Genomic DNA, 12,011 nt, shown 5'->3' on the forward strand with positions numbered 1-12,011 from the left:
GCCAGGTATCTGGGTCCCCTGGTGGTAGTGTAGTCAGTGTTGGGGACTAGCTACTAGCCAGGTATCTGGGTCCCCTGGTGGTAGTGTAATCAGTGTTGGGGACTAGCTACTAGCCAGGTATCTGGGTCCCCTGGTGGTAGTGTGTAGTCAGTGTTGGGGACTAGCTACTAGCCAGGTATCTGGGTCCCCTGGTGGTAGTGTAGTCAGTGTTGGGGACTTGCTACTAGCCAGGTATCTGGGTCCCCTGGTGGTAGTGTAGTCAGTGTTGGGGACTAGCTACTAGCCAGGTATCTGGGGTCCCCCGGTGGTAGTGTGTAGTCAGTGTTGGGGACTAGCTACTAGCCAGGTATCTGGGGTCCCCTGGTGGTAGTGTGTAGTCAGTGTTGGGGACTAGCTACTAGCCAGGTATCTGGGTCCCCTGGTGGTAGTGTGTAGTCAGTGTTGGTGACTAGCTAGGTATCTGGGTCCCCTGGTGGTAGTGTGTAGTCAGTGTTGGGGACAAGCTACTAGCCAGGTATCTGGGGTCCCCTGGTGGTAGTGTGTAGTCAGTGTTGGGGACTAGCTACTAGCCAGGTATCTGGGGTCCCCTGGTGGTAGTGTGTAGTCAGTGTTGGGGACTAGCTACTAGCCAGGTATCTTGGTCCCCTGGTGGTAGTGTGTAGTCAGTGTTGGTGACTAGCTAGGTATCTGGGTCCCCTGGTGGTAGTGTGTAGTCAGTGTTGGGGGCATGCTCCTTGCCAGGTATCTGGGTCCCCTGGTGGTAGTGTGTAGTCAGTGTTGGGGACTAGCTACTAGCCAGGTATCTGGGTCCCCTGGTGGTAGTGTAGTCAGTGTTGGGGACTAGCTACTAGCCAGGTATCTGGGTCCCCTGGTGGTAGTGTAGTCAGTGTTGGGGACTAGCTACTAGCCAGGTATCTGGGTCCCCTGGTGGTAGTGTGTAGTCAGTGTTGGGGACAAGCTACTAGCCAGGTATCTGGGGTCCCTTGGTGTAAGTGTGCAGTCAGTGTTGGGGACTAGCTACTAGCCAGGTATATGGGTCCCCTGGTGGTAGTGTGTAGTCAGTGTTGGGGACTAGCTACTAGCCAGGTATCTGGGTCCCCTGGTGGTAGTTTGTAGTCAGTGTTGGGGACAAGCTACTAGCCAGGTATCTGGGTCCCCTGGTGGTAGTGTGTAGTCAGTGTTGGGGACTAGCTACTAGCCAGGTATCTGGGTCCCCTGGTGGTAGTGTGTAGTCAGTGTTGGGGACTAGCTACTAGCCAGGTATCTGGGGTCCCCTGGTGGTAGTGTGTAGTCAGTGTTGGGGACTAGCTACTAGCCAGGTATCTGGGGTCCCCTGGTGGTAGTGTGTAGTCAGTGTTGGGGACTAGCTACTAGCCAGGTATCTGGGTCCCCTGGTGGTAGTGTGTAGTCAGTGTTGGTGACTAGCTAGGTATCTGGGTCCCCTGGTGGTAGTGTGTAGTCAGTGTTGGGGACTAGCTAGGTATCTGGGTCCCCTGGTGGTAGTGTGTAGTCAGTGTTGGGGACTAGCTACTAGCCAGGTATCTGGGTCCCCTGGTGGTAGTGTAGTCAGTGTTGGGGACTAGCTACTAGCCAGGTATCTGGGTCCCCTGGTGGTAGTGTAGTCAGTGTTGGGGACTAGCTACTAGCCAGGTATCTGGGTCCCCTGGTGGTAGTGTGTAGTCAGTGTAGGGGACAAGCTACTAGCCAGGTATCTGGGGTCCCCTGGTAGTCAGTGTTGGTGGCCAAGGTGATAACAGCACAGAGGAACCAACACCATTCACACTAATCTCCTGTGATGACTATAAACACACAGAGTACACAAGGAAACTAAAACTAAACTACAGAAGGGCACTGCTGAATATAGCTCATCAGCAACACAATTTAATATAGTGAATGTACAATGTATATTGACAGCACAATGTATTTGCTTCCAACCTGAGGAGAGACACAGAGAGACAGAGTCTAGAACTCCAGGCAGTAAGAATTCCATCAAGTCATGCCAAGATTCTTACAGGCGAGAGGGATGTGTGTGTGTGTGTGTGTGTGTGTGTGTGTGTGTGTGTGTGTGTGTGTGTGTGTGTGTGTGTGTGTGTGTGTGTGTGTGTGTGTGTGTGTGTGTGTGTGTGTGTGTGTGTGTGTGTATCCTGTGCTGCCTCAGAGAGGGGACGGAGCGGAGGGAGGAAACAGACACAGAACAAGGCCGTGGAATGCCAACACGACGACATCACGGTAAATTCACAAATCAGATAGAAATGTATTGAGAAGAACAGATATGATGATTTCGTATGATATATAATCAAGTAGACTCGATCTACACATTTCTATCTTGAATGGTATAATCATGTCACCTCACTGAACACACCTGTCAGGCGGGACGGACATCCATAGTTACATATTGGGATATTATTATATACTAGAGTTCACACTGCAGGCCTTAATGATCAAATCCATTTCAGGTGTACTGACTGTGTAAACTGCGAGTGCCACTTTATTTATTTAACTAGGCAAGTCAGATCAGAACAAATTCTCAATGACAATGACGGCCTACACCGGCCAAACCCGGGCAACGCTGGGTCAATTGTGCGCCGCCCAATGGGACTCTTAATCGCGGCCGGATGTGATACAGGCTGGAATCGAACCAGGGACTGTGGTGACGCGCCTGAGACCGATGCACCACTTGGGAGCCTCGTGACCAAATCGGGTGTGTGTGTGTGTGTGTCTGTTCAAACAGCAGGCATTTGCTGACATGGCTATGCTAGTTGGTGGTGGTGCTCGTGCTTCTTCTCACTCAGAAGGTGACAACAGCAGTCAGCAGTGTTATTGTAGGAACATTCTCTGTATCCTCAAGGCCTGTAAGAATCTTGGAATGACTTGATGGAATTCTTACTGCCTGGAGTTCTATACACTCTGTCTCTCTCTGTCTTCCTCTGTCTCTCGCTCCCTCATATATATAATACAGACCCTTTAAAAGCACAGCCCCATGCATGGAGGCACTATACATCATATGGACCTACCAGTAAAATACCATTCAGCCAATAGAGGGGCAGGTTGGCTGTAATACCATGCTTCAGCCAATAGAGGGGCAGGTTGGCTGTAATACCATGCTTCAGCCAATAGAGGGGCAGGTTGGCTGTAATACCATGCTTCAGCCAATAGAGGGGCAGGTTGGCTGTAATACCATGCTTCAGCCAATAGAGGGGCAGGTTGGCTGTAATACCATGCTTCAGCCAATAGGGAGGCAGGTTGGCTGTAATACCATGCTTCAGCCAATAGAGGGGCAGGTTGGCTGTAATACCATGCTTCAGCCAATAGGGAGGCAGCTCATTACCATCAGAAGAGCTGCTCTCCTTTCATTCAGCAAACCCCCAGTCACTAGACCAGTTCCCATCTAGAGCCCCCAGTCACGAACCAGTCCCTGTCTAAAACCCCCAGTCACGAACCAGTCCCTGTCTAAAACCCCCAGTCACGAACCAGTCCCTGTCTAAAACCCCCAGTCCCTGTCTAAAACCCCCAGTCCCTGTCTAAAACCCCAGTCCCTGTCTAAAACCCCCAGTCCCTGTCTAAAACCCCCAGTCACAAACCAGTCCCTGTCTAAAACCCCCAGTCCCTGTCTAAAACCCCCAGTCACGAACCAGTCCCTGTCTAAAACCCCCAGTCACGAACCAGTACCTGTCTAAAACCCCCAGTCACAAACCAGTCCCTGTCTAAAACCCCCAGTCCCTGTCTAAAACCCCCAGTCACGAACCAGTCCCTGTCTAAAACCCCCAGTCACGAACCAGTACCTGTCTAAAACCCCCAGTCACAAACCAGTCCCTGTCTAAAACCCCCAGTCACGAACCAGTCCCTGTCTAAAACCCCCAGTCACGAACCAGTCCCTGTTTAAAACCCCCAGTCACGAACCAGTCCCTGTCTAAAACCCCCAGTCCCTGTCTAAAACCCACAGTCACGAACCAGTCCCTGTCTAAAACCCCCAGTCCCTGTCTAAAACCCCCAGTCACGAACCAGTCCCTGTCTAAAACCCCCAGTCACGAACCAGTCCCTGTTTAAAACCCCCAGTCACGAACCAGTCCCTGTTTAAAACCCCCAGTCATGAACCAGTCCCTGTCTAAAACCCCCAGTCACGAACCAGTCCCTGTCTAAAACCCCAGTCCCTGTCTAAAACCCCAGTCCCTGTCTAAAACCCCCAGTCCCTGTCTAAAACCCCCAGTCACGAACCAGTCCCTGTCTAAAACCCCCAGTCACGAACCAGTCCCTGTCTAAAACCCCCAGTCCCGAACCAGTCCCTGTCTAAAACCCCCAGTCCCTGTCTAAAACCCCCAGTCCCTGTCTAAAACCCCCAGTCCCTGTCTAAAACCCCCAGTCCCTGTCTAAAACCCCCAGTCCCTGTCTAAAACCCCAGTCCCTGTCTAAAACCCCCAGTCCCTGTCTAAAACCCCCAGTCCCTGTCTAAAACCCCCAGTCACTAACCAGTCCCTGTCTAAAACCCCCAGTCACGAACCAGTCCCTGTCTAAAAACCCCAGTCACGAACCAGTCCCTGTCTAAAACCCCCAGTCACGAACCAGTCCCTGTCTAAAACCCCCAGTCACAAACCAGTCCCTGTCTAAAACCCCCAGTCACGAACCAGTCCCTGTCTAAAACCCCCAGTCACGAACCAGTCCCTGTCTAAAACCCCCAGTCACGAACCAGTCCCTGTCTAAAACCCACAGTCACAAACCAGTTCCTGTCTAAAACCCACAGTCACAAACCAGTTCCTGTTTAAAACATACACCATTGGTCCACTTCCTGCCCGACGAGATGTGCAGGTGTTGCATTGCGCCCACCAAAGGTTGCGTGCCACATCATCGACGGAGCCGTCGCCCATCAGACAGTATACATTATAATAATGTGGTTGGCTGACGTGTTTAAACAGCTCTCTGAGCTTTGTGCTCATCAGAATCTGAAAACATGTTCCGGAAGGCACAGCGGTGTTCTAGAATACTGGACCGTTGGATTTCATTCTGTTCTCATTCTCAAGAAATGGAGCTCAAGAAATGTACCCAACTGGCAACACACAACACAAACAACAACTACGAATAAAGGACGACCCAGATGAGCGTTGGTTGGTAATTTCGGGGAGGTGCGCGGTCGTGCATCCCTCGTAAACAGCGGTCTCAGAGTCGCGTAGCTACGTCACAATGGTACGCCCGGGTTATCACTCTCCTGGACTCTGAATTAGACTAGAGGGGAGGTGCGTTTTCTTACCTTGATGTTGAGGAGTGTTGGTTTTCCAGGGGGCAGACTGTCTGACAACCCCAAGTTATCATCCGAGACAAACACCTGGTTCCTTCCCTCATCACCCTCCAACAGGGCAGAATGGTCACTCTCATCTTCAGCCAGCTCATCTTCCTCCTCCTCCTCCTCTCCTCCTTCCCCCTCCTCATGCTTCTCCTCTTCTTCAGTTTGGGTACTTTGGTTAGTTTTTGATTGGCAGTCCCCATCCCTCACCCCACTCTCATTGGCTGCTACCTCCCCGTGGGCGACAGTTCCAAACGGTTCGGAAGGGCAGGACTCCTCCGCTATGGTCACTATAGCAACGCTGACCACGTCCCCTTCCTCCTCCTCTCGACAAATGAACTCCTCATCTCCCCTTCTCTTTTCTCCCTGCAAGGAGGATGAGGAAGAGATGGAGGAAGAGAGGGAGGATATTGAGGAAGAGATGGAGGAAGTGGAGGAGGGGGTGCTGGCTAGCATCATTACCCCAATAGAGTCTATCCTTCCTGGACAGGATGTGGCTGTGTTACCACCCTTGGTCAATGGATCCTGCTTCATCTTCAGACTACTGTCCTACCGTCTTCAGATGGGAGAAGAGGACTGGGGCATCCTGGTCGAAAAAAACTGGGACAAGAGGGAGGAAGAGAGGGGGGAGGGAGGGAGGAAGAGAGGGGGGAGGGAGGAAGAGAGGGGGGAGGGAGGAAGAGAGGGGGGAGGGAGGAAGAGGGAGGGGGGGTTAGAGATTTTAAAAGTACTCCTTAAACCCACCGGAGGATTTCTTCATTCAGGAGGCAGAAAGTTGTTCCCCTGACCACGAGATATTGGGGCAATGCACCTGCGCACGTGGATTGGGGGGGGGGCGGGGTTGCATGTTGTTTCCCACGCGTTGAGAAACAAACAAATAATGTGCGTTAGATTATGTGAGGTTCGGCGTGCGATGTGTTGTTATAAAATGCATAAAACAGTCAAACATCTAGTTGAAGTCTAAGCTTAGAAGTTGAGGCTAACCTGGGCATGCACACGGTTGACGGTCATCGCTAAGTTACCGCTTAACTTTAACACAGCTAGCTACTTAGCTCGATAAGCAATTCGTGGACACTTCGCTTACTCGTTGCTTTCCATCTAAACACACAAGTAAACTCACCTTCACCGAAAACAGATGGCCGTTGTTGCAAGTACAGTGGCGTTTTATCCAGTCTTTGCATTCGAAATAAATCTGATTTTGGCCCCTTTTTTCCCCCAGTAAAATACGCTAACATCCGTTCATCAGACGGCGAAGGGCATGGAGTCTAGAGAGAAACATAAAACGCTCGTATAGGTCGGAGAAAGAGGCACTTTTCAGTCTCTTTTATCTTCTGCAAGAGAAACCCAAGCGGGTTGGCGTGCTGTGATGACGTCACGTCGGGGGTCACCCTCCCTGGCGCCTTGCTATGACACATACCACAAGGTGGAAGATTTTCTCTGAAGTTTGGGCAAATTATTAGAATTCGATCAAATATATTAAACGTATCTAGTAGGATCTGATATGACAGATGTCATGGTTATCTGACAAAATAAACTTACACTGACAAGCTTATATTGACATGAAAAACTTTACTTGGAAGAATTTTGAATGATCAAACTCTCTCACAGTCTCAAGACTCAATCCATTATAACCTAGTATATCTATCATGTTCAAAACTATTCATGCATTTTTTATAAGTCACTGTGTGAGAGACGAAGAGCAATATTGGAGAGAGGAATAAGCTGTTTAAAAATATATATATTGTTTACAAAATGTAACAAACAAATATTGACAAACTATAATACAAAGGCTCCATTAAGAATTATTTTAACAATAAAATGTTTCTGTTGAAATCCAGATTCTTAGAAAAGCCCCTTGTGAAAAACACATTGTCTGAAATGACACAGCAGGTAGCCTAGTGGCTAGAGCAGGTAGCCTAGTGGTGAGAGCAGGTAGCCTAGTGGTTAGAGCAGGTAGCCTAGTGGTGAGAGCAGGTAGCCTAGTGGTTTGAGCAGGTAGCCTAGTGGTTAGAGCAGGTAGCCTAGTGGTGAGAGCAGGTAGCCTAGTGGTTAGAGCAGGTAGCCTAGTGGTGAGAGCAGGTAGCCTAGTGGTTAGAGCAGGTAGCCTAGTGGTGAGAGCAGGTAGCCTAGTGGTGAGAGCAGGTAGCCTAGTGGTTAGAGGCAGGTAGCCTAGTGGTTAGAGGCAGGTAGCCTAGTGGTTAGAGGCAGGTAGCCTAGTGGTTAGAGCAGGTAGCCTAGTGGTTAGAGCAGGTAGCCTAGTGGTGAGAGCAGGTAGCCTAGTGGTTAGAGCAGGTAGCCTAGTGGTTAGAGCAGGTAGCCTAGTGGTGAGAGCAGGTAGCCTAGTGGATAGAGCAGGTAGCCTAGTGGTGAGAGCAGGTAGCCTAGTGGTGAGAGCAGGTAGCCTAGTGGTGAGAGCAGGTAGCCTAGTGGTTAGAGCAGGTAGCCTAGTGGTGAGAGCAGGTAGCCTAGTGGATAGAGCAGGTAGCCTAGTGGTGAGAGCAGGTAGCCTAGTGGTGAGAGCAGGTAGCCTAGTGGATAGAGCAGGTAGCCTAGTGGTTAGAGCCTAGTGGTTAGAGGCAGGTAGCCTAGTGGTGAGAGCAGGTAGCCTAGTGGATAGAGCAGGTAGCCTAGTGGATAGAGCAGGTAGCCTAGTGGTTAGAGCCTAGTGGTTAGAGGCAGGTAGCCTAGTGGTTAGAGCAGGTAGCCTAGTGGTGAGAGCAGGTTGCCTAGTGGTGAGAGCAGGTAGCCTAGTGGTGAGAGCAGGTAGCCTAGTGGTGAGAGCAGGTAGCCTAGTGGTGAGAGCAGGTAGCCTAGTGGTTAGAGCAGGTAGTCTAGTGGTTAGAGCAGGTAGCCTAGTGGTTAGAGCAGGTAGCCTAGTGGTGAGAGCAGGTTGCCTAGTGGTGAGAGCAGGTAGCCTAGTGGTTAGAGCAGGTAGCCTAGTGGTTAGAGCAGGTAGCCTAGTGGTGAGAGCAGGTAGCCTAGTGGTGAGAGCAGGTAGCCTAGTGGTTAGAGGCAGGTAGCCTAGTGGTGAGAGCAGGTAGCCTAGTGGTTAGAGCAGGTAGCCTAGTGGTGAGAGCAGGTAGCCTAGTGGTTAGAGCAGGTAGCCTAGTGGTTAGAGCAGGTAGTCTAGTGGTGAGAGCAGGTAGCCTAGTGGTGAGAGCAGGTAGCCTAGTGGTGAGAGCAGGTAGCCTAGTGGTGAGAGCAGGTAGCCTAGTGGTGAGAGCAGGTAGCCTAGTGGTTAGAGCAGGTAGCCTAGTGGTGAGAGCAGGTAGCCTAGTGGTGAGAGCAGGTAGCCTAGTGGTGAGAGCAAGTAGCCTAGTGGTTAGAGCAGGTAGCCTAGTGGTTAGAGCAGGTAGCCTAGTGGTTAGAGCAGGTAGCCTAGTGGTGAGAGCAGGTAGCCTAGTGGTTAGAGCAGGTAGCCTAGTGGTGAGAGCAGGTAGCCTAGTGGTTAGAGCAGGTAGCCTAGTGGTTAGAGCAGGTAGCCTAGTGGTTAGAGCAGGTAGCCTAGTGGTTAGAGCAGGTAGCCTAGTGGTGAGAGCAGGTAGCCTAGTGGTGAGAGCAGGTAGCCTAGTGGTGAGAGCAGCTAGCCTAGTGGTTAGAGCAGGTAGCCTAGTGGTGAGAGCAGGTAGCCTAGTGGTTAGAGCAGGTAGCCTAGTGGTGAGAGCAGGTAGCCTAGTGGTGAGAGCAGGTAGCCTAGTGGTGAGAGCAGGTAGCCTAGTGGTGAGAGCAGGTAGCCTAGTGGTGAGAGCAGGTAGCCTAGTGGTGAGAGCAGGTTGCCTAGTGGTTAGAGCAGGTAGCCTAGTGGTTAGAGCAGGTAGCCTAGTGGTGAGAGCAGGTAGCCTAATGGTTAGTGCAAGTAGCCTAGTGGTTAGAGCAGGTAGCCTAGTGGTTAGAGCAGGTAGCCTAGTGGTTAGAGGCAGGGAGCCTAGTGGTTAGAGCAAGTAGCCTAGTGGTTAGAGCAGGTAGCCTAGTGGTTAGAGCAAGTAGCCTAGTGGTTAGAGCAGGTAGCCTAGTGGTGAGAGCAGGTAGCCTAGTGGTTAGAGACAGGTAGCCTAGTGGTTAGAGCCTAGTGGTTGGAGACTAGTGGTTAGAGGCAGGTAGCCTAGTGGTTAGAGACAGGTAGCCTAGTGGTTAGAGGCAGGTAGCCTAGTGGGTAGAGCCTAGTGGTTAGAGCCTAGTGGTTAGAGCAGGTAGCCTAGTGGTTAGAGGCAGGTAGCCTAGTGGTTAGAGCGGGTAGCCTAGTGGTTAGAGGCAGGGAGCCAAGTGGTTAGAGGCAGGGAGCCAAGTGGTTAGAGCAGGTAGCCTAGTGGTTAGAGACAGGTAGCCTAGTGGTTAGAGCAGGTAGCCTAGTGGTTAGAGCAAGTAGCCTAGTGGTTAGAGCAAGTAGCCTAGTGGTGAGAGCAGGTAGCCTAGTGGTGAGAGCAGGTAGCCTATTGGTTAGAGCAGGTAGCCTAGTAGTTAGAGGCAGGTAGCCTAGTGGTTAGAGGCAGGTAGCCTAGTGGTTAGAGGCAGGTAGCCTAGTGGTTAGAGGCAGGTAGCCTAGTGGTTAGAGCAGGTAGCCTAGTGGGTAGAACAGCTAGCCTAGTGGTTAGAGCATGTAGCCAAGTGGTTAGAGCAGGTAGCCTAGTGGTTAGAGCAGGTAGCCTAGTGGTTAGAGCAGGTAGCCTAGTGGTTAGAGGCAGGTAGTCTAGTGGTTAGAGCAGGTTGCCTAGTGGGTAGAGCAGGTTGCCTAGTGGGTAGAGCAGGTTGCCTAGTGGTTAGAGCAGGTAGCCTAGTGGTTAGAGCAGGTAGCCTAGTGGTTAGAGGCAGTAACCAAAAGGTTGCTGGATCAAATCCCTGAGCTCACAAAGTAAAAATATGAAATTCTGCCCCTGAACAAGGCAGGTAACCCACTGTTCCCCTGAACAAGGCAGTTAACCCACTGTTCCCCTGAACAAGGCAGTTAACCCACTGTTCCCCTGAACAAGGCAGTTAACCCACTGTTCCCCTGAACAAGGCAGGTAACCCACTGTTCCCCTGAACAAGGCAGTTAACCCACTGTTCCCCTGAACAAGGCAGTTAACCCACTGTTCCCCTGAACAAGGCAGGTAACCCACTGCTCCCCTGAACAAGGCAGGTAACCCACTGTTCCCCTGAACAAGGCAGTTAACCCCACTGTTCCCCTGAACAAGGCAGTTAACCCACTGTTCCCCTGAACAAGGCAGTTAACCCACTGTTCCCCTGAACAAGGCAGTTAACCCACTGTTCCCCTGAACAAGGCAGTTAACCCCACTGTTCCCCTGAACAAGGCAGGTAACCCACTGTTCCCCTGGACAAGGCAGTTAACCCACTGTTCCCCTGAACAAGGCAGTTAACCCCACTGTTCCCCTGAACAAGGCAGGTAACCCACTGTTCCCCTGAACAAGGCAGTTAACCCACTGTTCCCCTGAACAAGGCAGGTAACCCACTGTTCCCCTGAACAAGGCAGGTAACCCACTGTTCCCCTGAACAAGGCAGGTAACCCACTGTTCCCCTGAACAAGGCAGGTAACCCACTGTTCCCCTGAACAAGGCAGTTAACCCACTGTTCCCCTGAACAAGGCAGTTAACCCACTGTTCCCCTGAACAAGGCAGTTAACCCCACTGTTCCCCTGAACAAGGCAGTTAACCCACTGTTCCCCTGAACAAGGCAGTTAACCCCACTGTTCCCCTGAACAAGGCAGGTAACCCACTGTTCCCCTGAGCAAGGCAGTTAACCCACTGTTCCCCTGAACAAGGCAGTTAACCCACTGTTCCCCTGAACAAGGCAGTTAACCCACTGTTCCCCTGAACAAGGCAGTTAACCCACTGTTCCCCTGAACAAGGCAGGTAACCCCACTGTTCCCCTGAACAAGGCAGTTAACCCACTGTTCCCCTGAACAAGGCAGTTAACCCCACTGTTCCCCTGAACAAGGCAGTTAACCCACTGTTCCCCTGAACAAGGCAGGTAACCCCACTGTTCCCCTGAACAAGGCAGGTAACCCACTGTTCCCCTGAACAAGGCAGTTAACCCCACTGTTCCCCTGAACAAGGCAGTTAACCCACTGTTCCCCTGAACAAGGCAGGTAACCCACTGTTCCCCTGAACAGGGCAGTTAACCCACTGTTCCCCTGAACAAGGCAGTTAACCCACTGTTCCCCTGAACAAGGCAGGTAACCCACTGTTCCCCTGAACAAGGCAGTTAACCCACTGTTCCCCTGAACAAGGCAGTTAACCCACTGTTCCCCTGGACAAGGCAGTTAACCCCACTGTTCCCCTGAACAAGGCAGTTAACCCACTGTTCCCCTGAACAAGGCAGTTAACCCACTGTTCCCCTGAACAAGGCAGTTAACCCACTGTTCCCCTGAACAAGGCAGTTAACCCACTGTTCCCCTGAACAGGCAGTTAACCCACTGTTCCCCTGAACAGGCAGTTAACCCACTGTTCCCCTGAACAAGGCAGTTAACCCCACTGTTCCCCTGAACAAGGCAGTTAACCCGCTGTTCCCCTGAACAAGGCAGTTAACCCACTGTTCCCCTGAACAAGGCAGTTAACCCACTGTTCCCCTGAACAAGGCAGTTAACCCACTGTTCCCCTGAACAAGGCAGGTAACCCACTATTCCCCAGTAGGCCGTCATTGACTTGCCAAGGTTAAATATATTTTTAAAAAGTAGTCCCTATTTAGGGCTCTACCCTTAACCAGGGGGCCATTTCACACACAGACAACATCTCTAAACAAG

General features: G+C 51.4%; 1 protein-coding gene across 1 annotated transcript in view; it reads right to left on the reverse strand.

Moving 5' to 3' along the window:
* Nucleotides 1-6,622, reverse strand: part of LOC135536942 (F-box/WD repeat-containing protein 7-like) — a 29,619-nt gene extending 22,997 nt beyond the window's left edge. The window contains exons 1-2 of the mRNA XM_064963162.1: nt 6,396-6,622; nt 5,243-5,861 (exon numbers count right to left, since the gene is read on the reverse strand). Coding sequence (XP_064819234.1) covers nt 5,243-5,809 — 567 coding nt within the window. The 5' untranslated portion in view covers nt 5,810-5,861; nt 6,396-6,622. The remainder of the gene's footprint in view (nt 1-5,242; nt 5,862-6,395) is intronic.
* Between the last annotated feature and the right edge of the window lie 5,389 nt (nt 6,623-12,011).

The sequence above is a fragment of the Oncorhynchus masou genome, unplaced genomic scaffold (assembly GCF_036934945.1).
Source record: "Oncorhynchus masou masou isolate Uvic2021 unplaced genomic scaffold, UVic_Omas_1.1 unplaced_scaffold_686, whole genome shotgun sequence".
NCBI classification, from domain to species: Eukaryota; Metazoa; Chordata; class Actinopteri; order Salmoniformes; family Salmonidae; genus Oncorhynchus; species Oncorhynchus masou.